The following is a 25,298-nucleotide window of genomic DNA, read 5'->3' as shown; positions in this document are numbered from 1 at the left end:
TCATGGTCCTGCTACGCAATTATATGAATCACGCCATTGAGCGGTGGGGGTCCCTGGTCATGATGTGCAGGTCCCAACGTCACGCCCCGCCCCCTGCACTTGTCCATTGTATTGCTTCAACACAGCTACACAGTGGTTAGCATTGCTACATCACAGCGCAGGGGTTTGCTTCATACAGGGCCCTATCTGTAGAGTCTGTATCTTCTCCCTGTGTCTGCGTGGGTTTCCTCCCACACTCTCAATAAATACTGATAGATTAATTGACTTGTGACAAAATTAACCCTAGTCTGTGTGTGTGCCCATGTGGTAGAGAATATAGATTGTGGAGCCCCAAATATATTAAACACATTGCAGACAGTAAGGGTAGAATCAGCTGGTGTTCAGGTGCGTTAGCTGCATTGACGGCTAGAAACACATAGATCATAGAGCAGTACACACTGACACCAGATGCACCAGAAGTGACACATAGACCATAGAGCAGTACACAGGGACACCAGATGCACCAGAAGTGACAAATAGACCATAGAGCAGTACACAGGGACACCAGATGCACCAGAAGTGACACATAGACCATAGAGCAGTACACAGGGACACCAGATGCACCAGAAGTGACACATAGACCATAGAGCAGTACACAGGGACACCAGATTCACCAGAAGTGACACATAGACCACAGAGCAGTACACAGGGACACCAGATGCACCAGAAGTGACACATAGACCATAGAGCAGTACACAGGGACACCAGATGCACCAGAAGTGACACATAAACCATAGAGCAGTACACAGGGACACCAGATGCACCAGAAGTGACACATAGACCATACAGCAGTACACAGGGACACCAGATGCACCAGAAGTGACACATAGACCATAGAGCAGTACACAGGGACACCAGATGCACCAAAAGTGACACTTATTGGTCCCCATTCAGCATACAATGGATACAGCACAAAGTACATTGTGTTTATACCCTAAATCCCCCCCCCCCCGCTACTCCGACATCTGAACTCTTCCTCCGTCTGACCCTCCCGCTGCAACGAGTCACCCGCAGCATTGTAGAATCACGTCTCTGTTACTGTACCTGAGAAGTCAGAAGAAGTCATTTCTCCCTGTTTTTTGGGGTCTTTTTCCCTGAACGCTTTATATACGTCCTGCCAGCGTTTTCCCAGATTACTTTTAAATCTATTTTCGACTTGCTCACAGTTCATGATCGGCGCGTAGCGTGGCGCTGCTGTACGTGGTGCTGCTGTACGTGGCGCTGCTGTGCGTGGCCTCTGAACAGGAGTCTGTAAAAGGTCAGATCAGATTATTACACATATATCCCATATTTACAGGTGTTACCCATTGTTGTACAGTCCTCTCACCCCATATTCACCCCCCTCACTCACGACTATCCCACTTATCAAACAAACATGTTACCGAGTCCAGGCAGATTATCCGGTGCCATGCTGTGATTTATGCTGCTTTATATGACCATTTCTGACCTTACAGTCATAAAGTGACACTAATTATAACGTAACCAGGTGGCTTGGTCTCACTGATATGGTTATGTCAGGAAGCAGTTTGACTACATACACTTGTTTGATACATTTCACAGCTCTGGAGGTAAATTTACTAAATCTTCTAAAAGGAAAAGTGGAGGTGTTGCCCATAGCAACCAATCAGATTCTAGCTGTCATTTTCTAGAATGTACTAAATAAATGATAGCAAGAAGCTGAATGGTTGCTATGGGCAACATATCCACTTTTCCTTTGGTATACCTACCCCTTGGTGTTCTAGGCATTGCATTGAGCAATCATATCGCAGTGCACATCTGGCTGTTCTGTGCGACTCCTCCGGGTGTTACGGTTACTTCACACTAGAGATGGGTGGGCTCGGTTCCCCGAGAACCGAACCCACCCGAACTTTGCCTATCCGAGTACCGAGCCTCCCCCGCCCGCTCGGATTCCAAATCGAGGCTGAACATCATTGTGACGTCGTCGTATCTCGGTTCTCGCGATACTTGAAAATTATAAATGCCTGACTCCACAGCAATCCATCGCCATTTGACAGAGGGAGAGAGCAGGGTGTAGTCACAGGCTGATTAGAGCAGGGACAGAGAATACAATTCTGATAACAATTGATAGAGAAGAGAGGAGGATAGAGGAGTCTTTTTTTTCAATATTTGGCACTACAAGTGCTTTGGGGTGTACCCCATTCTTTTGCATTAATATTTCTGGCTGTCAAAAGTCCTATCTGTCAGCAGACTTAAAATATAATTTTTAGCACTCCCAAGAGCTTTTGGGGTGTCCCCCATTCTTTTGCATTAATATTTCTGGCTGTCAAAAGTCCTGTTTGCCGGTGATACACAAACTGAGGATGCCACTTTGGAATTAGAAGATGATGAGGGGGAGATTTGTGTAGGCGATGAGGGCGCTAATGATGATGTTGATGATTATGATGCAGACAGATACCAAATTGCCTTTCTCAATTTCTGTTTATATTCTAGATTATATAACAGCTGAATAGTTTTCTATTTTACTCCTAGTGGAGAGGGGATCTGATGCAGACAGATACCAAACTGCATTTGCCCATTTCTTTGTATATTCCAATTCTACAGTCTATGCAGGCTGCTTTTGTTCTATTTTACTACAAGTGGATGGGGGATGGGCTGATGCAGACAGATACCCAACTGCCTTTGTCCATTTCTTTGTATATTCTAGTTTTACAGTCTATGCAGGCTGCTTTTTTCTATTCAACTACAAGTGGAGGGCGGGGGGGGGGGTCATAGACAGTCACCAAACTACCTTGGTTCATTTATTTTTTATATTGTTCAGTCTATCCAGGCTGCTTTTTTTTCTATTCAACTACAAGTGGAGGGCGGGGGGGCTATAGAGACAGAAACCAAACTCCCTTTGTCCATTTCTTTAGATATTTAACTAGAAGTGTAGGGTGTAATATACACCCAAAGACGATGGCTGCATTGCCAATAGGCTAAGATGAAGAGGAAGACAATCAGGTTCGTGTGCAGAATTAAGGACGGCCTACCAGGGATTAAACTGTTTTCTTCCTAATTTATTAGCTTTAGAATTACCTTACTTATCCAAGAAACAGGTGGAGCACTAAATTTGGTTAGTTTATGCCCAAAAACATTGATTTTTCAACAAAATAGCAAAACAAAACCAAAACACGGAAATGGCGGTTTTGCAAAACCAAAACCAAAACACGACGGTAATCCAGATCCAAAACCAAAACACGGGGGTCAGTGAGCATCTCTACTTCACACACCCATCGGTAAAGGTGAAGAAGGTTATCGGCAGATTCGGTTCACCACTGGGTTAGACTGTTACGTGTCACAATTAGAGATGAGCGGGCCCATCCGAACAGTGCGGATCCGAACGGGATCCGAGCACTGTTCGGATATTTCCTGCAAAAAATTGAAAACGAGGCTCTGTCGTCCAAGTCTCGCGTCGAATCTCGCGAGGGGTGGGAGGGAGGGCCCAGAACAATTCCATCTTGTACCTCTTTTTTTGGCATTATGTGCTCAAGCTACCTCGGTGCAACGTTTTGGCCTAAAAACAATATTGTGAGGTGTTCAGAATAGACTGGAAATTTGTGGAAATGATTGTTATTGAATGTTATTGAGGTTAATAATAGCGTAGGAGTGAAAAAAAAAACACAAAACTGGTTTTTAGCACTTTTGATGCTTTTTTAAAAATAAATCAGAACCCAAAACCTCAAGCTAATCAGAACCCAAAACCCAAAACACTAAAAGTGGCCGGTGCACACCCTTAGTCACAATGCGGTTACCAATGGCTGGACAATAAAGTCATAAATGTCCGGCATAAACTTTGGTAGATATAAGGAGGTTTCATGTCATGAGTCTAGGTGAGATATTACCCTGGGACCAGGAAGGAAGGGGCTAGTAGCCCAGGTCCTAGATGTAGAACAAATGGTCGTGGCTCATGGATCCAGTTGACCCGGGTATAAATGAGACTAAAGTGTACACTATAGCTTGGCCACTGTCTACCTGATTTCTATCTATGATGGGTCAGCTGTGTCTTTGTACGAGAACCACTAGTACTTACAGTAGGCTGACGTAATATGGGTGGGGCAGTTTTGGGACGCCTGGTCACAGCCGATGTCCGACCTTGTGTGACTAGTGACTCCGACTTGTAGCTCGATTCCGAGCTACGCGATGATAGGTCCCGTAATGGAGTTGTTGGCATTTCACAGCTGAACTTCTTCAGGAAATCATGGTACAGGAGGTTACCGTACGAATTCAGAGGTAATATGTTCCAAAGGTTTTCAAACTGTAAAATAAAAGATTTTAATCATGAGTGAAATTTTAATATACAATTGTATATACAATAGATGGCAGTGGGCAGCCAATAAGGGGGAGGACGGAGACAGAAAATAACTAGGGGCCCGATTCATTAGTGATCTTATCTTGTGCAAAAATTAAGATGCTTATTTTTAAGAAGAAACGGGGAGATAAGAGTGAAGTTAAGATGGATTTTCATCTTAACTTAAGAAAATTCTTCACTTACTCAGTGGATTTAGCTTCTTATCTCCCTTTTCTGAGCATGCACAGAGTGGATTTGCTTAAGATAAGCAAAAAATGACAGATAAGATCACTAATGAATCAGGCCCTAGAAGAGTAAACAAATGTCTGCAGAACTCCTCTTTTTACGGTGTAACTGTCGCTTACACCCAATCTGTGAGCTGTAATATGCCTCTGATGTCATAACTGCATCGGTGCTGTCACTGGTTGTATTCAAATATTGCTTCAGCCCAAAATGTGCCTCCACTGTGTCCCTCACAGAACCCCTCAATAATGTCACTGGTTTTCAGTCATTTGATAGGTTGCTTTGACTATTGGTGCAACCAACAAAATGGCTGCCTTCTTGATGCTGCCATGAAGGTCTTTAGTGATATCGCCAGTGGCGGAACTGCCACCAGAGCAGCCTATGAGGCTGTTATGGGGAACAGCGGTAGTGGGATAGACCACGCCAGGGTCCATCCGCGTGAAGAGGCCCCCCCGCTCTTCTCATGGGGCAAATACCAGCCCTCATGCGGAATTAACACGTATGCCCACCCCCCCAAAAAAACTAATTTCTATGGCACCCAGTGATTCGGTGATATAACCCTCAGTCAAAGTGAACTGACTGCATCTAACAGCTGCTTCAGGATACAAAATGCCTTCACGAAGTCAGCCAATTGGTATAGTCTGCATTCAAATATTGTTTCAGTCGACAAAACTGGCTGCCTCCACTGATTTAAAATTTTTCCACCCAAAATACATAATTTAGAGATGAAAAATAAATTTTACCAACACTGAAGATTGCATTATTCCTTACCTGGTCATCTGTGAGTAACATGAAGTTTCTGTTAAAAATGTGTCGGAAATCTTCCTTGGAAATGACATTAATGCCGGCATAGTCTATGTTTAGGAAGTCCTGCGCGATGGACAAAGAGCGGGCCGAGACTACTTCTTGGATGTGCGTCAAGATGTCTCTCATTGTTATCTCTTGGCCAGATCTCTTCCTGGTGGCTCTATCAACCCTCTCTGCCCAGGTGACATCACTCTGTAACGATATGGAAAGGGGATATGTACAGAGACATTCTACTGGAAATCACAACCCGAAAGCAGGGTAGATCTATTGGGCGCTAGCAAACGCTCGGTTCAAAGGTCACTGCTTGTTTTGTGTACAGCAATATTAATGTTATTTAATGGTACCGTAGAATATTGTCAGAGCATATGCCTAAGGCAAAAGTGTTCAGGGGGCTGCGTAAAAATTATTTTATGGTAAATTCTTTTCATTTTTACTTTTTGCTGCTTTGTATTTAAAAAATATTCATTTTTTTCACAATAAAAAGACAATTGTTGTCAGCACTTATCCTTAACACTGGATAGCTGTGTGTATCTAGCAAAATCAAAACATGCGGTATTGGTTCATATTTTGATCAAAACATTTAAGCCTGCACCCCAGTGTATTTTTCCAAATAAGAAGGTTGCATTGTTGGACAAAACAATAGGAGCATTTGCGGTGCACAGTTACTAAGTTAGGGTGCATTTCCTTACAATGCCCAATGCCCCATCGGAGGTGGCGAAGGTCAGCTCCTCTGTTTTATTGAGCAGAACTGTTTTTTACTACACAAACGGAGCTCTGCTGTAACTCAGGGGCTCTATGCACATTAGTACATACATCCCTATAATAAGATTTTTACTCACCGTAAAATCTATTTCTCTGACTCCATTGGGGGACACTGCGAGACATTGGGGTATAGTAGTGGGCTCAGGAGTCTTGTCACTTTAACTGCTAAGTCTTTAGACTCCTCCCCTGCTATGCCCCTCCTCTCCAGAGAGATCCTCAGTTTTGAATAACCAAGAGTGAACGTAAAGGAGGTAATATAACCTGGACAGGTCTTAAATTATAAAGAACCATAACCAAAGTTTTCACACACAGAACTATATACAGAGCAAGGGAGGGTGCGCAGTGTCCCCCAATGGAGTCAGAGAAATGGATTTTACGGTGAGTAAAAATCTTATTTTCTCTTTCCTGCCATTGGGGGACACTGCGAGACATTGGGGATATACCAAAGCTTCCTCAAGGGTGGGAATGCTCTGGACCAGCTGCACGCATAATCCTGCGACCAAAGCTTGCATCAGCCGATGCAAAGCCTTGAAATCTATAAAATTTAGTAAATGTGTGTACGGAAGACCAAGTCCAGATGATCTGCCTGAATGGGAAGCCTGAATGGAGGAGCCCCTGCTAATAATAGTAGATCTGAGAACCAAGCTCTGCATGGCCAAAATGGAGCTATTAGAATAGCGGGAACTCTCTCCCTCTTCACCTTCTTTAGCACCCACGCAATGGTTGGAATGGGCGGGAAAATGTACACCATCCGGTATTGCCAAGGGGTCGACATGGCATCTACTATTTCCGCCGCTGGGTCTCGAGCTCTTGCGCTGTAGTGTGGAACCTGATGGTTCAGATTGGACGCCATCAGGTCTATTTCGGGACGGCCCCAACGCTCCACCCCGGGATGAAGAGTATGTTTGCTGAGGAAGTTTGCTTCCCAATTCCTCACCCCCGGAATGTGAATGGCTGAAATCTTGGGGACCTGATGTTCTGCCCACGCTAATATGCGTCTGGCCTCTCGCATGGCAGCCACGCTGCGAGTGCCCCCCTGATGATTTATGTACGCTACCGTGGTGGCTTTGTCGGACTGAATCTGAATAGGTTTGCCTATTAGAAATGGGCTCCTATCAGAGTATTGTACACTGCTCTGAGCTCTAGAATATTTATCGGAAGAATGGATTCCTGAGGGGACCAGAGACCCTGAAGCCTCAGGTTCCTGTTACTACCCCCCACCCCAACACACTGGCGCCTGTGTTGACTAGAGTCCAAGACCAGGTCTGTAAGGATTGGCCTCTCTCCAAGTTGGATCAGGACGTCCACCAGACAAGAGATAGCCTTGTGGGCGTGGACAGACGAACAATCTGTTTGTCTAAATTCTTCTGAGACCCTGACCACTTTCGCAAGATCTCTGTCTGAAGTGGACGGGAGAGAAACTGCGCAAAAGGAGCTGCCTCGAATACCGAGACCATTGTCCCCAGAAGCTTCATGCAACGGAGTACCGAGACTCTCTTTTTCAATAGCATGGCCCTGGTCCTTTTCTGCAGAGCTAAGACTTTTTCTGCTGGAAGAAAAACTCTCAGAGACTGAGTATCGAAAAGTAGACCCAAGAAGCGCATCTGTTGAGTTGGCACTAGCGATGACTTGGGTAAATTCAACACCCAGACCTGCATAACAGTTTGAATCTGTTGGGATAGAAGAATCGCAGATGGTGCCTTCAACAAGAGGTCGTCTAGATAAGGGATAATTGTTATACCCTTCTGGCGCAAAAGACTAGCTATGACTGCCATGATCTTGGTAAAGACTCTGGGGGTATTAGCCAGGCCGAAAGGGAGAGCCCTGAACTGAAAATGCGCCTCTCCTACTGCGAACCGAAGGAGACTCTGGTGTCCCTCCCAAATCGGTACATGCAGGTAGGCATCCTTGATGTCTAACGATGCCAAACACTCCCCTTTTTCTATCCCTGCTATCACAGAGCGAAGGGATTTCATGCGAAATTTCTGAATATTCAGCTGCTTGTTTAGTGACTGATGATTCAGGATGGGCCGGAAGGATGCATCTGGCTTGGGCACCAGGAAGAGGTTTGAATAAAAACCTTGACCCCTTTCTAGAGGAGGAACCTGAACTATTACCTGCGCAGTAAGAAGTTTTTGAATCGCTTCCTGAAGTGCAACATGTCTGAGGGGACAAGAGGGGAGAGGAGTGACGAAGAATCAGTGACTGGGGGAGTGAGCTAGATCTATGACATAACCCCAGGACACAATTCCTATGTCATGCTGAGGGCTTGTCTGCTGGACGAGCAGAACCTCTCCTCGCTGCCCCTCTACCTGCTCTGCTTCTATTAGCGGATGCCCTAGAAGCTGAGAACTGTCTTCTGCTAGAAGAACCTCCCCCTCAGAAAATATTTCAAAAGGAGCGAAACCTACCCTGACGGGGCCTGTTTGAGACTGTGGGTAGAGAAGTGCTCTTTCCCCCCGTAGTCTCCTGAATAACCCTTTCGAGCTCCTCCCCGAACAGAGTTAATCCGTCAATGGGTATATTCTCTAAAGCTCTTTTAGAGTCTGCATCCACTGACCAAATCCGTAACCATAGGTTACGACGAGCTGCTACAATAAGAGCAGAGGCCTTAGCATTCACTGATACTGCATCCATGGCAGCGTTCGCTACATACTCCGAAGTTTCTAGTACGTGCTCAGCTAGATTAACGAGCTCTGTACGCGGAGTGTTATCTCTAAGACCTTAATCCATAATTGAACAGCTTTGTTAGCCCAGGCTACAGCCATATTTGGTCTAAACAGACTTCCTACAGCGGTATACGCTGAGCGAAGAGCTAGATCAGTGTAGTCCTTAAGGGCTATTCGTTCTTGAACAAGAATAGGCAAAGATGAAGCTAACCGGGCTACCGGAGTGTCCACCCTAGGCAAAGTCTCCCATTTTACTGTGTCCTCAGGAGGCAGAGGATAAAGGGACTTTAACTTTCCCGGCATCATAAACTGCTTATTTGGCTTCTGCCAAGCTTCAGAAATAATCTCCAACATTTTTGGAGAATGCGGGAATATTGCTAACTGTGCCTTAGGTCTTTTAAATAAAGAGATACCTTTTGGTGCTGAGGGCTCCGGATCAGCCAACCCTAAGGTATGCCGGATTCCAAAATAAGACTATCCACACTCGTGGAGACTGAGTCAGAATCATAGAGAGCCTCCCCTTTCGGGTCTATATCTACCTCACCTTTCTCGGCTGAGGAGAGATCAGAAAGCTGATCTATGTCCAGACCTGCATCAGTAATGGCTCTCTTATCCCTCTGGGAAATAGATACTAACCTATCTTCCCTGTGGGTAGACCCTGCCTGTGATGTGGAAGCATTCTCGTCAGACTGACTGCCTGCCAGTGTAAGTGGGGTAGTGTTCTCACGTACCTCTGTTACCCGCAGCGTCATGGCCGTCAGTTTCTCCACAGCCGAAGAAAAGGATTGCATCCAGGGCGGTTCTACCACTGTAGAAGACCCCTCCTGGGCTGAGCTGTTTTGCCTCTGAGCGTCCGCAGTACAAGCTGCGCAAAGGGCGTTTCGGTCTGTGTGTCCAACAGAAAGTTTTATGTTACATTTAGAACAGGCATAATACATTACAGAAGGCATAGAGTGACCATTGCCTTTAGCTGTCCCCCTTCTCCGCCATTGTCCTGCTTCTTAAAATTATTATTAAAAGTAAGGCAGACAAACAGAGAGAATAATAAGTACTGGAGACTCCTAAACTAGAAAGTCTCTCACACTATAGGCACTCCTCACCAATGCAAAAGCCTGTAAAAGTACTGTCTGTGAAAATTTTTACCACAAATAATTCACAAAAACAGATATAAACCTCCACACTGACTATTATCTTTTAATACAAGCCTGTATCAAAAAGTCTGTCCGCAGAGGAAAGGCACAGCAGAGGCTAGAGAACCGTTAAACCGCTGTCTCTTCAGTTTCCCCTCACCAACTGACAGAGCTGCGCACGGAAAAAGAGCCTTGAAGGAAGGGGGATATCGAGTATCAACTCCTCCCTTTCCTTCTGTTTCTGCCCGCCCTGCTGGCCTCCGCTGTCTGGGTCCCATAAAGACCTGGCAAAATGACCATCCAGCAGCGCTGGAAGCGCTTAAGTATGCCCAGAAGCACTTATTACTTGAAGCGGTCCGACTCACCTGCTATGAGTGTGAGCGCCGCTGTATTCCCCTTAAATGAAAGCTCGTTGTCTAGAGACGAGCGGGGAAACTACCGGCATGGAGGGCGGCGGGGGACGAGAGGCTGTTACAGCATCGCTCCCTCTGACCGCTATGGAGGCATCTTAACTGTCGCGGATATCCCGCTAAACTGTCTGCACCAAACATACACAGCCTTGCTTCTATTAAATTACACAACCCGCCTCCTATCTATGGAAATGCCGGCAGTAGGTACAAGGTAACAGAGCACTAGGCTTCTGATACCTGCGCTGGGGTCCCCAGAGAGCAGAGCTAGGTCTTACTCACTGTTTTCCTGGGTCTTGTACTGAACCCTGCGCGCTTTGCACCTGTATAAGGAAGAAAATAAAAACATGAAAACCTATAACTAAACGGGTATAGGCAGGAGGAAAGGCAGTGATCTAACTCCAAGTCACTTCAAAAAAACTGAGGATCTCTCGGGAGAGGAGGGGCATAGCAGGGGAGGAGTCTAAAGACTTAGAAGTTAAAGTGACAAGACTCCTGAGCCCACTACTATACCCCAATGTCTCGCAGTGTCCCCCAATGGCAGGAAAGAGAAATATTATTTTTACATTATTTTCCATTAAATAAAAAATTGCAGGTAAATACCCTTCTCTCCTCCTCTCCCCCCTCCACTTGCACACAGGACCCAATCCCCTCCCACCTCCTCCGCTCCCTCTCTCCCGAAGCCTGCTCCCACCTTCCACACCTCCTCAACCTCTCCCTCTCCTCTGGAATCTTCCCCTCCTCTTTTAAACATGCTCTTGTCTCCCCCATACTCAAGAAAACGTCCCTTGATCCCGCCTCTCTCTCTAATTACCGCCCTATTTTGCTTCTTCCTTTTGCCTCCAAACTCCTTGAACGGGTTGTCTACAACCGTCTCACCTCCTTTCTTTCCTCTCACTCACTACTTGACCCGCTCCAATCTGGTTTTCGCCCCCTTCACTCCACTGAAACTGCCCTCACTAAGGTCACTAATGACCTTCTCCTCGCTAAATCCAATAGACACTACTCCCTTAATATCCTTCTTGACCTCTCTGCTGCCTTCAATACCGTTAACAACGCACTCCTTTTGCAAACTCTCAAATCTTTAGGCCTATGTAACACTGTCCTCTCCTGGTTTTCCTCTTACCTCACCAACCGCTCCTTCTTAGTCTCTACTCATGATTCTACATCACCCCCTCTTCCTCTACCCATTGGCGTTCCTCAAGGCTCCGTTCTTGGCCCCTGCTTTTCTCCCTCTACACCTCCTCCCTTGGTGTCCTCATCCACCCCTTTGGCCTCCAGTACCACCTCTATGCTGATGATACCCAAATCTATCTTTCATCCCCTAACCTCTCCCCTTCCATTCTGTCTCGTGTCTCCTCCTGTCTCTCGGCCATCTCATCTTGAATGTCCCAACGCTTCCTTAAACTCAATATTTCCAAGACCGAGCTTATAGTCCTCCCCCCTGCCAGGACTCTCCCACCTCCCCCCCCTCTCTATTTCTGTTAATAAAACTATCCTCGTTTCTGTCCCCCAATTCCGATGCCTTGGGGTCATCCTTGATTCCTCCCTCTCATTTAAGCCTCACATTCTGTCCCTCTCAAAATCCTGTTACTTCCACCTTCGGAATATATCTAAGATACGTCCCTTTCTCACCACGGAAGCCACGAAAACCTTTGTTCACTCGCTTGTTATTTCTCGCCTTGACTACTGTAACCTTCTTCTCTCTGGCCTACCTGATTCTCGCCTTGATCCTCTTAAGTCTATCCTCAATGCTGCTGCCCGCCTCATTTTTCCCTCCCGCCGCTCTATCTCTGCGGTCTCCCTCCAACAGTCACTACATTGGCTCCCCATACCCTACAGAATTCAATTTAAACTCCTCACCCTCACCTTTAAAGCTCTTAGTCAATCTTACCCTCCCTACATCTCCAATCTCATCTCTACCTACACTCCTACCCGCCCCCTCCTCTCTGCCTCTGACCGCCGCCTCACTACTTCACTGATCACCTCCTCTCACTCTCGTCTTCAGGACTTTGCCTGGGCTGCTCCCCTGCTGTGGAACGATCTTCCACGTTCCATCAGGTTAGCATCTACTCTCAAAGGCTTCAAGCGTGCCCTTAAGACTCATTTCTTTATTCAAGTCTATCAGTCCTCCTAACTTTCTTCTCCTGGCTCTCTCCCCTAGTTAGTACCACCCTTTATGTGTCTCCCCCTTCCCTTTAGGTTGTAAGCTCTCATGAGCAGGACCCTCTTTCCTTGTGTGCTCCTTCTACTGTTCTTTCATCTTCTGTACCTCTTGGCCTGCTTCGCTAGCCCTGTTTTCCCTGTTTTATTAATCTTCGGCCTTCTTCTTGCTGATTTTTACTATCCCTTTCACTATCTGTCAGATATAATCTGATTTGCTTTACCCTGTCACCTGTGTTTGTATATATTTGTGTATCATGTTGTGTCTTGGTTCTGTTTTCTGTATATGTAATGTACGGCGCTGCGGACCCTTTGTGGCGTTTTATAAGTCAAAGATAATAATAATAATAATAAATATGCAATATGCCCCATGCAAGACTGATAGCAGCCGACTCCTAGGGGGAGATTAAATTGCCGGTGATGTTGCGCACAGCCATCGTTCCGCGCACATTGCCGGCAATTACGGTAGCAATCTTCACTCATTCTCGGTAAAATGAGCGGATATTTCTGTCAAATCTCCGACTCAAAGTGTCTCAGGGATGTTCCGGAGACACTGCGCGGCTAATTGAATCTCCCCCCAAATTATGGTTCGGCCATTTTCCAAAGAGTAATTAGTGTGGTGAAAGGATGACCACACCCCCAGGTAGATGACAATCATCTCCTGACTGTGTTCTATTGGATTACGCATCAGCATCTCACACATTCTATATCAACTTTTACTGGCTGAGCATCCCACAAGATTGTGGCAGCCATTTTGAGACACACAATAGTATGTACCACTGTGAGGAGATAGTGTGGTAAAATGGATGTGGGCACAAATGATCGGTTACATAAACATAATTAAAGCTTCTGGGCTTTGAATAACTACAACATCCTCAATATTACCGTCTTTCTGAATACAGATATATGTAAATTATTTAATCATGTTTATTATGAGAGTTATTTTCTTCTTTTTTTCTGGTATGTTTGTACAAAGTGCCCAATTAGTTAGATATAGCGTCCATTTATAGTGCTGAAACTACTGAAAGGACCGACACACAGAGACGGATCTGACAATGCCTTATGCCAGTATTGTGTTTTTAAGTGTTTAGCGGTCAGATGCTTAATAGACAATTACAAATAAAATTACAGGTTCTATTCTGGAACTCTTGACGTGAGAACAAGAAGCAGACATTGTCTTGGTATTATGTGTGGCAGTTGGTCGTACCTCAGTACCCAGCGTGGAGAGATTGTGTAGGAAGCATTTGTAGTCTATTGTGAGGTTCTTGTGCAGCGAGAGCTTGCTCAGCACATAGCTGAATTGCTTGTCCGTTAGCTTAAAACAGAAACTGTCAAGGATCTGGTGCATTTCAAAAGGCGTTATTGTGCCAGTGTTGTCCTTATCAAATGAAGAAAATGCCTGCAGGTGACAGGAATGGGTTTGAATGAATTTTAAAGCACTTTGAGAAAACTACATGACATAATATCCAGTAGCTTAGTCGGCAAAGTGGTCTCAATGTGCCATGCTTTAGGTAAACACAATAATTTCTCACACAACCATTTTCTCTTTGGAGTTTTATCAATCAATGTAGAATGGATAATAGACAGAATATCAGAGCAATAATATGGTGAGAGGATAGCCATTATTGAAGAGCCTTAATAGAGGAAATTGGAGACAAACAGTGTCAGATTAGAGGATGCCAGCCTCTAGTGATAGAGAGGCTGAGCATTATTTAACAGTATCAGGAATGGGTGACGGCCATACTGACAGTGTCAGAGGAATGGATGACAGCCATACTGACAGTGTCAGAGGAATGGGTGACGGCCATACTGACAGTGTCAGAGGAATGGATGACAGCCATACTGACAGTGTCAGAGGAATGGATGACGGCCATACTGACAGTGTCAGAGGAATGGATGACGGCCATACTGAGAGTGTCAGAGGAATGGATGACGGCCATACTGACAGTGTCAGAGGAATGGATGACGGCCATACTGACAGTGTCCGAGGAATGGATGACGGCCCTACTGACAGTGTCCGAGGAATGGATGACAGCCATACTGAGAGTGTCAGAGGAATGGATGACAGCCATACTGACAGTGTCAGAGGAATGGATGACGGCCATACTGACAGTGTCAGAGGAATGGATGACGGCCATACTGACAGTGTCAGAGGAATGGATGACGGCCATACTGACAGTGTCAGAGGAATGGATGACGGCCATACTGACAGTGTCAGAGGAATGGATGACGGCCATACTGACAGTGTCAGAGGAATGGATGACGGCCATACTGACAGTGTCAGAGGAATGGATGACGGCCATACTGACAGTGTCAGAGGAATGGATGACGGCCATACTGACAGTGTCAGAGGAATGGATGACGGTCATACTGACAGTGTCCGAGGAATGGATGACGGCCATACTGACAGTGTCAGAGGAATGGATGACGGCCATACTGACAGTGTCAGAGGAATGGATGACGGCCATACTGACAGTGTCAGAGGAATGGATGACGGCCATACTGACAGTGTCAGAGGAATGGATGACGGCCATACTGACAGTGTCAGAGGAATGGATGACGGCCATACTGACATTGTCAGAGGAATGGATGACGGCCATACTGACAGTGTCAGAGGAATGGATGACGGCCATACTGACAGTGTCAGAGGAATGGATGACGGCCATACTGACAGTGTCAGAGGAATGGATGACGGCCATACTGACAGTGTCAGAGGAATGGATGACGGCCATACTGACAGTGTCAGAGGAATGGATGACGGCCATACTGGCAGTGTCAGAGGAATGGATGACGGCCATACTGACAGTGTCAGAGGAATGGATGACGGCCATACTGACAGTGTCAGAGGAATGGATGACAGCCATACTGACAGTGTCAGAGGAATGGATGACGGCCATACTGACAGTGTCAGAGGAATGGATGACGGCCATACTGAGAGTGTCAGAGGACTGGATGACGGCCATACTGACAGTGTCAGAGGAATGGATGACGGCCATACTGACAGTGTCAGAGGAATGGATGACGGCCATACTGACAGTGTCAGAGGAATGGATGACGGCCATACTGACAGTGTCAGAGGAATGGATGACGGCCATACTGACAGTGTCAGAGGAATGGATGACGGCCATACTGGCAGTGTCAGAGGAAGTTTGCATGAAATAAATGGGTAACAAACTAAATTTCACCAAACTGTATAAATAATTGAAATAGTCCTGTCATAGATAAGTGAAACATTAGTTTAAATACACTTAATTATGATAATGCTTTTATCTACGCCCCTTTTTATTTACCATAATATTTATCTAATGAAGTTATGATAAATATATACAGTATGTCACATCATACATCTATATGTAACGCTATATCGATATAAAGGTGCCCAGCAGGTGTCGTCATTCTTTGTTGAGATTACAGTGTATAAAATTTGTATTTTTATTTTCCAAAAGGCTTCAAGCCAACCAATGAATGAATTTGGCCGTTAGAATAATTACTGAGCAGCTTATACTCTCTCTGGAGAGAAATAGATTTGAGGTGTTGATGTGAAATTGCATTGTGACAACAGCCCAGTGAGTGGATTAAACATTTGGTTCTTACCTTATATAGTTCTTCATGTGATGTCTTTACTGCCTCTTTCAGCTGAACAAACGCCTTGTGTGAGCTGATGGCTTGGAGGCTCTCCGCCGGTACAATCTGTTCTCGCCTTTGTCCGTACTTAGAAGCCCTCCCGTCGTCAATCATTTTCAAGAAGTCAAAATAAGAAAGTTTGTTGTCGCGCACTCTTATCCTGAGCCTGGCAGAAACATAAAACACACAGCATGGACATAGCACTGAGAACCCTCCGCACAATCCCTGTCCAGCTATTGTCAGGATTTAAATCAGCATTTACTACGTTACTCAGTCACTGACTGTTGTGTATTTGTCTTAGAAATGAGTTGTGTTCTGTAAAGTGAAGTAAAAAATGTATTTTGTAAACAAAAGAAAGTTAAAAGTCGAAACAAGCAGTATTCAATAAAAATGAATGTAGGAATGAAATACAGTTCGTTTTATTTCATTTTGTCTTTTTCACGCTTACATTTATTTCTTTGCCGTATTCTATGGTATTGATCAGAGGCGGAACAGTGAATTTCCAGGCCTGAGACAAATCTGGGTAGGATGTGTACACACTAAAGAAAATTTCTCCCGATGCGACATAGTTAACGATTTTACCAACGTCTGAAAGTGCCAATCACATGCCGATTCATGTGCACCCAGTAAACACATTGTACAAGATCTACCTTCAGGTCTGTGCTCTTCATCTGTCATAACCATGGGCTGAAATGATCCTGACTCTGCACACTCCATAGAGATCTATGGACACTGCCCAGCCTGAGTGCTTACACACTGCAGAACTGGAACGACATCGGTCCATCGGTGAACACGATCTTTAGTCCGCTTTAAAAATGAAACAATACGATGTGCTTTGAAACGATAATCGTTCATCGTTGGAGCATACGCACTTGCGATGTCAGGCCGAACAGTCAGTCGTTTATCATATGATTTGCCCAATAATCGGCTGAAAAACCTGTAATGTGTACCCAGCCTTACTCTCAAAAGACCAGAGCGAGTCCTCTGCTGGTCATTTGCGGGTCTGGTGCGTACGCAGTAGTGCCCCAGCTGGAGCTTCACTGTATGCTGGAGCAATTCATGCTTAGAAGCGAACTACGCTCTGTTGTTTTCAGAGCAGGGTGTGAGCCTTGGGGTGAAGCTGGGATTTCTGGGCCTGTCTCACCTCTGGCCTTATCACTGTTCTTTCTGATGGGCGTTATTATTTTACTGACAGGTGGTTAGCATGGAATCACAAATCCCAGTCTAATCATAATAATTCTTAGTATCAATATATCATTGTTATAGTATGTCGTGCCTTCACATTACTGTCTTAGAGGTATATTTGCTAAACTGCGGGTTTGAAAAAGTGGCGATGCCTATAGCAACCAGTCAGATTCTAGCTGTCATTTTGTAGAAAGCAATAGATAAATGGTAACTAGAATCTGATTGGTTGCTATAGGCAACACCTCCACTTTTTCAAACCCGCAGTTTAGCAAATCTAGCCTCTGGTCTTTCTTGTTCCCTGCAGGTATCATTTGGAGATTTAGTTTGTAACTGTAAAATGAAATACAATTAAAACCGTATTTGTGGACCAAAGATCCTATAAATGCACAACTTTTGCTAGCACACATTACCACGAGTATTGTGATGATCGTCTCCTTGTGACAACACGTGTAATTATGTAGTAAATAATGTAAAACAAACATCCTTGGACCCTGCACAGCTCCGCTGCTCGTTAGAGGGAGACGACGTGTATTGTTGAAATCACACTGCAGAGCTGCTGTAATTAATATGAATATTTATACAATGTGAAGGTTCTCAGAGGGAAGTCGATATGAGCGCGATGCACAGCGGTCGGGGAACGTGTAGGCGAATCAGTCCACAAGCAGCGATGGGCCAAACATCTGGCTTGTATATAGGAGGAGCTGGCAATGTACCCGTGCAGCTGTCAGGGTATCTTATGCTCTCTAGTCAGCTGCAGGATCTCCCTTTATATTTATCCTATATCACAGACACTGGGGGAGAGGGCAGGGACAATAGGAAGCCTCTAATCACAGAATAGAACCTTTAAATAACTCCCATAGACACTGAGCACACTCATTTACCCCGCATTATACTGTACATCTGCTGAACGCATGATAATCAGCCTTCGTTCCAGAATAAAACCAATTAACAGACAGCAGATCTTCTATTGAGTGTAATGACAGAGTTGAACACACTGCCACATAAACCCCCGTACGTCAGCTCCCACATCTGACGGATTTTGCATAGTCTGTGTCGCTGGTGCACAAACATCCACTGAGGTCAGTCTGCACAATCAAATTACCTGTACAAGAGGTTGAAAAACTGATCATCGTCCAGATAAAAGTTCAAGCGCTCGAGCATTTCTCGAAAGTCCTGGATGGTTATCAAACCATCCTTGTTTTTATCCATTTTAGCAAAAGCTGCCCCAAAGTCTGGGTAATATTCTCTGAACTTATCTCTGCAGACAAAAAAAAATGACAATTAAAAATATACAAAAAATACACACAAAATTGTGCTACAGAAAGTGCATTGTGAGTGCATTTATCTACCCGATAGATTGTTGGGCGTCACCCGTTTGTAACAGTATGGTGAAATGAGCCACATTTTTGACTATGATGGACAGTGGTGGAAGTGGGGGTGTATACGGGGGTATGCTATACCGCCACTTCTCTTACTGCCTCCATTGTAGAACTATGACATTCCATTCACTTATAGGCCCATTACATTTTTCGTACCGCCACTTCTAAATTTCCACTTTGACCACTGACGATGGATCTAATACAGAAAAATACAGAGTTTTTTTGTCTCTACTTATACACATTTTGCTGTATTTGTATTTTAAAAATATATGTGGCAAGATCAAAGCTGTTTTCTGGACAGTGAAAAGTTTTAAGGACTAGAGGCCTGATTCATTAAGGATCTTAAATGAAGAGGATCCTTATTTCAGTCTCCTGGACAAAACCATGTTACAATGCAAGGGGTGAAAATTAGTTTTCTGTTTTGCACATAAGTTAAATATTGACTGTTTTTTCATGTAGCACACAACTACTTGATAGCTTATTTGTACACTGAAATTTAAAGTTGATATGTGTGTGTTACATGAAAAAACAGACAGTATTTAACTTATGTGCAAAACAGAATACTAATTTGCACCCCTTACATTGTAACATGGTTTTGTCCTGGAGACTGAAATAAGGATCCTCTTCATTTAAGATCCTTAATGAATCAGGCCCTTGTTCGGACCACTGTCTCCAGATGCAAACAAAGGGTAAACAATGGGCTGAGGCCCGTTTTCAATTCAATTACACTTTATTTTACAATTTTGTTTGTGTTTACTTATTGTTTTTACACTTTTGGTATTGTGATATAGCTGTTTGGATGGAACCAGGGAAATTTGCCATTTGCGGTTTGAGCAATCGCACCTATGAGACCCAGGTCTAAAATATTTGACTTTTTTATGCACTGAAGTGAGCAGTTTTTCAAACCGCCTCTCGATACATTATATGGTTTGTATTGGTTTAAAGTCTCAAAACTGACATTGTGGTTTGACCATAAGATGTTTTCATGCATGCGGTTAAATGTGCGGTTTTGCCTTTGATACAATGTATGGTTTGAAAACTGCACATCAAATCACTTAAACAATGTTGGTGTGACACATTGATACCTCCCATTCATAGTGATTTTACAGTGTATCATGTGTAATAATTATCCTATGCATCTGACATAATCTAGAACAAATATTACAGTGGCTCAGTAGTTAGCACTGAGTTCAATTCTCAACCATGGCCTTATCTGTGTGGAGTTTGTATGTTCTTCTTGTGTTTGCGTGGGTTTCCTCCGGGTGCTCCGGTTTCCTCCCACACTCCAAAAAACATACTGGTAGGGTAATCTGCTTCTGACAAATAGATTCCTAGTCTTTGTGTTTGTGTGTGTGTGTGTGTGTGTTAAGGAATTTAGACTGTAAGCTCCAGGGACTGATGTGAGTGAGTTCTCTGTACAGCGCTGCGGAATTGGTGGCGCTATATAAATAAACGGTTATGACGAATGTCAGGTGGATAGGTCATAGAAGAACAGTGTGCCGTACTGACCACAAGAGAAACTGCAGAACCTTAATTCCCTATAATGAATTCCAGACAATTATACACTAAGTCTTACTTGACTTGTTGTTCGATGTCTTTAATATCCAGCGCTCGGGTTTGATGCATGTGGAACACCTGCATCTCCTGGTGGATTTTCTGCTGTGTGCTGTGATGTTTCTCTAGAGTCTGGCGGTTGTCTTCTATGATACGTTTGCTCGGACCGCTGTCTCCAGATGCAAAGTTCACTCCTAGTTTCTGGAGGAATTCCTGATGGGTGAGGTGACCCTTTCCTTCTGGATCGTACCTAGGAAAACAAAATTCACAATATCAGCAAAACCAAAAGGGTTTAAGATAATAGTATAACTAGATATGCTTACTGACCCCCATGAACTGGTTTTGGTTATGGATCTGGATTAGCTTTGTGTTTTGGTTTTGGCAAAACCGCCCTCGTGTGTTTTGGTTTTGACTTTGGATTTTTTAGGAAAAATCCTAAAATATGCTAAAATCACATATGTTTGCTCTTTTTTTGTTCCTACATTATTAATAACCTCAATAACACTAATTTCAAGTAATTTGCAGTCAATTTGACCACCGCACAGATCACAATATTATTATACACTTTAAAACAAAGACTGCAGCGACCTGGCTGGATGGTAAGCGACAGAGCAATGACACAAACACAAGGCAGTTCCTAGCACATCTAGGACACATTGGCACACAGCAGTGGCAGAAAAGAAAAATGGGGGTCCGCCCTCCCTCCCACCCCCCACTATGCTAGATCTTAAAAACAAATTCAAAATTTGCGAGATCCGACGATGTAACAATGACATTTTGCCTTGTCTTAGATTCTGAGGGCGCGCGAGAGTCCCGAGGCGGCTCGGCTCAGTACTCGGACCCCCTAAATTCGGGTGTGTTTGGTTCTCAAGGAACCGAGCCTGAGCATGAGCATTTCTAAGTAACACAAAAGCACACAAATCCTGGACAGGACAAGAGAGCACATCAGAGTAGATTCATGAGACCTTCTGAAAAGTAAAAGCGTAAGTGTTGCCCATAGTAACCAATCAGATTCTGCCTATCATTTATCTAGTACATTCTAGAAAATGATAGCTAGAATCTGATTGCTTGCTATAGGCAACACTCCACTTTGCTTTTTTAGAAGTTTGATAAATCTCACCCACAGAGTTAGGGGCAGGGTCTGACTGGGAGGAGGCTCGGGGGCAATTTTTAAAACAGCAATTATATTAAAGGCCCATTCTCTGCAGTTTTACGTAACCGCTGATCGATACATTTACCCCCAAGAGTTACAATGTAGAAGAGTGATAGGATTAGATGCATGTTCTGAATCCTACCCTGAGGGGCTCAGCTGTCAGAAATGACCAGCGAACTTACCCAGGCGCTGGGCATGAGCTGGGCAGACAACCTACCTGATTGGGATAGGAGCACAGAGGATAGGTCCATATACATACATAGGGCGTGCTCCTCAGGCAGAGCCGTAACTCCATTGCCCTCAATTTTAACCAAATTAACCTAAAATATTCAGAAAGTGCGCACCCCTTCAGTACTGCGCCCTGGGCGGTCGCCCCTCTCTAGTTACGTCCCCCTCCTCTGGTGCTGTGATTGGGCCTTTAACATGAACGCTCATAACAAAATACAGGGAATGAATAGAAACACTGCCATTTTCTTGCTGCAAAAGTATACATTGAACTAACATACCTCCCAAACTGTCCAAATCTTGGCTGGACAATCCCGACTCGAGGGGAATGTCCCACCAGGCCGCGGTCGCGGTAAGTTTGGAGGAATACCTCCCCCCCACCCACCGTTTACTATGATGAACTGGTGGCACACACTGAATTGTAAAGTGTTCTGTTACTATAGTGAAAGTGTTTACGTAGAGATCAGTGATATCTATAAAGATCGGTCTTATAGTTGCACTAGAAGCAAAACACAATTGTTTTCTCGAATGTGTATGAGGCAAACATGGAAACCCCTAAAACACTATAGAATGTTGTAGCTATAATTCACTTTTTATGTGATTTTAAACAACATTTTACCACTCATGTGTCACACAAAAACTGAATTACATTCTATCAGCGGGTGCGCCACAAGCCCAGGAAGGCTGGAAACCACTGTTGCTGCAAGTGGTCGAGTATATGAAAGGCTATTTTATTAATTAGAAACAGAACTGAACCTCGGGTTTTGAGGCTGGTTCCAATACGTCATTCGGGTCCTTGGATAAAATGTTTTAGAACCTCAGCCCTCTATATGCTATAGTAGGTTTGGACAACCTATTGCTCTCCATCTGCATTAAAAACTACAAGTCCCAGCATAGCCTGCCAGCTATCAGCTAGTTATCGGCTGGCAATGCATGCTGGGACTAGTAGTTTTACAACACCTGGAGAAGCACAGGTTCGCCAGCACTGTCCTATAGCTTACCATCCAATGCTACTAAATCTATACTAGATATTTTTAACATGTTGCTAAGATCACATTCACTATATCATTTAATATTAAATATAATTTAATATTTAATATAATACGTGTCAATAAACACATATGACAAAACCTGGTTAACTTTCCAGATAAGGAATTTTAATTACTTTTTTCAACTCTTTTTTATTTTTCCAGCATCTTTATTTAGTTATAAATGCATTTGTACATGATCTATTGTGGGAGCGAACATTTCACCAGCTTTATAAAGAGATCTCACTTCACCGTATCACAGTATACAGTATGACAGAGCTTGGCCATTCAATGGAAAACATATTTACATGTATTAAAAAATGGAATGTGTTGTATCGTAATTTAATGTTTGCACATATCACAAAGCATTATACATCAGGGATGGAATGTTAGTATATTGGATGTCATGAAAGACTTTCAAGGGCAACAAGTAATAAATGCATTTAAATCCTCAAACATATGATAGAAATATGCAGAATGTATGAATAAAATTATTATTTTCAAGTAAAAAGGATTTTAACATCTCTCCATAGACTGTTTTACTTATCACAAATGCCTGTGAATGATTTTACTTGTGTTTCTTCCCAAGGGTCTGACAATCATTTCATCCCTATGGTCCTTGTACTACAGCCCATATTCTGCCTAATGCACAGATAAGCCACACCCACCACTGATAAGCTCCGCCCACCATCACACCTTCTGCTTATAGAGGCTATCCTGTATGGCCGGGTACTGAGCTCTACAATAACAGACTGCAGGAGGAAGCTCAGTGCGACACACCAAGCACCGGGAGCTTCCTCATGCAATCACAGTATTACCAGGGTGGAGAAAAATGAAGGAAAAATGGTTAGAAGATGCTTTCTAAGCCTCTCCGACACTAGTATTGGCTGCATCTGTCATAGCAACACACCACTGTGCAATACATGTCATTGTACAAATTGCAAATGCAATATTGTTTTTTTGTATGCAAGGAAAATACTTCTTTTACATGTAGCACACAAATACTGGGTAGCTGTATTTTTACATTGCAATTTAGAATTGAGATAGGACACGCCCCCTTCCCAACTCTAAATCTGTCCGATCATTTTAAGTTTGCTCCTCCAGCACAGAGGCTGATCTGGACCCCAAATGGCCTTAGGCAAGATCAAAAAACCCCTATGGCCCTAGGTAAGATCAAAACCCCCTATGGCCCTAGGCAAGATCAAACCCCCCTATGGCCCTAGGCAAGATCAAAACCCCCTATGGACCTAGGCAAGATCAAAAACCCCTATGACCCTAGGTAAAATCAAAACCCCTATGGCTCTAGGCAAGATCAAAACCCCCTATGGCCCTAGGCAAGATCAAAACCCCCTATGGCTCTAGGCAAGATCAAACCCCCTATGGCCCTAGGCAAGATCAAAAACTCCTATGGCCCTAGGCAAGATCAAAACCCCCTATGGCCCTAGGCAAGATCAAAACCCCCTATGGCCCTAGGCAAGATCAAAACCCCCTATGGCTCTAGGCAAGATCAAACCCCCTATGGCCCTAGGCAAGATCAAAAACCCCTATGGCCCTAGGCAAGATCAAAACCCCCTATGGCCCTAGGCAAGATCAAAACCCCCTATGGCCCTAGGCAAGATCAAACCCCCTATGGCTCTAGGCAAGATCAAACCCCCTATGGCCCTAGGCAAGATCAAAACCCCCTATGCCTCTAGGCAAGATCAAAACCACCTATGGCTCTAGGCAAGATCAAAACCCCCTATGGCCCTAGGCAAGATCAAAACCCCCTATGGCCCTAGGCAAGATCCAAACCCCCTATGACCCTAGGCAAGATACTGGATTGAGCCTCCTTTCCCCACCCACATAAAAACAGGTTAGAGTAATCTAGGCCCTCGGCGCCTATGAAGCTCTAGGCAGGAGCCTCGGTTGCCTAATGTATGATCAGCAGCAGTAGAAATGATTGCTTTGATGATTGCCAAGTACCCATGATCTGTTTAACAGTGAGAAGAGATCTGCAAAATGTATATGGTAGTGTAATGTCAGCTTAACCCACCTGATCCAGAGTTTTTCAAATTCATGTGATGTTATAGGAAGAGAAAACCTATATAAAACGTTCCTCAAATCTTTCTTCTGTATAATGCCATTTCCATCACTATCCATTTCACAGAATGTCTGTAACAGAACAGAATCAGCTGAGACATTGGACAAAACATCAAATGTAATTTGATGGGATACAGTACAGTGGGCCGCTGGCTTGTCCCAGGGCCCGAGATCAAGCCTGACAACTTAATATCACTATCATCCTTTTCCTTTGGTAGATCTTTACCTCTGGCCTATCATGAGAGTCAATATTTCCATCTAATGATCTAAGACAGCTTATTAGTTGGAAATCCTGAATGTCTTATGATAGGTTGGGAGCAGCAGGAAAGATAACAGACCATAGGGCCAGATTACCCATTAGGCTGACCAGGCTGCAGCCTAGGGGCTTATGTTTTTGGGGGGTGCAGAATTGTGACAAGGAGAGGTATGAACTTAAATTAATTTTTAAAATATAGTTGTTCTCCAAAGTAAAAAAGAAAGCAAGAAAGAAAAATGTAGTAAGATTTTAATGGTGACTTAAAATACATGTATATGTGGTAAAGATAGTTGAAGATAATGAGTCA

At 44.1% G+C, this 25,298-nt stretch overlaps 1 protein-coding gene and 1 long non-coding RNA gene across 3 annotated transcripts in view; one reads left to right on the top strand and one right to left on the bottom strand.

The window, feature by feature from the left end:
• Positions 1-16,527, top strand: part of LOC142153037 (uncharacterized) — a 28,634-nt gene extending 12,107 nt beyond the window's left edge. Inside the window, exon 3 of the long non-coding RNA XR_012691427.1 lies at positions 16,145-16,527. This is a non-coding gene — a long non-coding RNA (uncharacterized LOC142153037). The remainder of the gene's footprint in view (positions 1-16,144) is intronic.
• Positions 1-25,298, bottom strand: part of EFCAB6 (EF-hand calcium binding domain 6) — a 122,655-nt gene that overhangs the window by 6,954 nt on the left and 90,403 nt on the right. Inside the window, exons 21-28 of one of the 2 annotated variants that reach the window (XM_075210276.1) lie at positions 24,689-24,807; positions 20,273-20,500; positions 18,420-18,575; positions 16,103-16,298; positions 13,716-13,907; positions 5,342-5,569; positions 4,070-4,294; positions 1,084-1,288 (exon numbers count right to left, since the gene is read on the bottom strand). In XM_075210276.1, coding sequence (XP_075066377.1) covers positions 1,084-1,288; positions 4,070-4,294; positions 5,342-5,569; positions 13,716-13,907; positions 16,103-16,298; positions 18,420-18,575; positions 20,273-20,500; positions 24,689-24,807 — 1,549 coding nt within the window. The remainder of the gene's footprint in view (positions 1-1,083; positions 1,289-4,069; positions 4,295-5,341; positions 5,570-13,715; positions 13,908-16,102; positions 16,299-18,419; positions 18,576-20,272; positions 20,501-24,688; positions 24,808-25,298) is intronic. The other variant, XM_075210277.1, reaches the window with a different exon arrangement.

This window comes from Mixophyes fleayi, chromosome 4, assembly GCF_038048845.1.
Source record: "Mixophyes fleayi isolate aMixFle1 chromosome 4, aMixFle1.hap1, whole genome shotgun sequence".
NCBI lineage: Eukaryota > Metazoa > Chordata > Amphibia > Anura > Limnodynastidae > Mixophyes > Mixophyes fleayi.
Note: the sequence above shows the minus strand (reverse complement) of the source record. Positions and strands in the feature narration are given on the sequence as shown.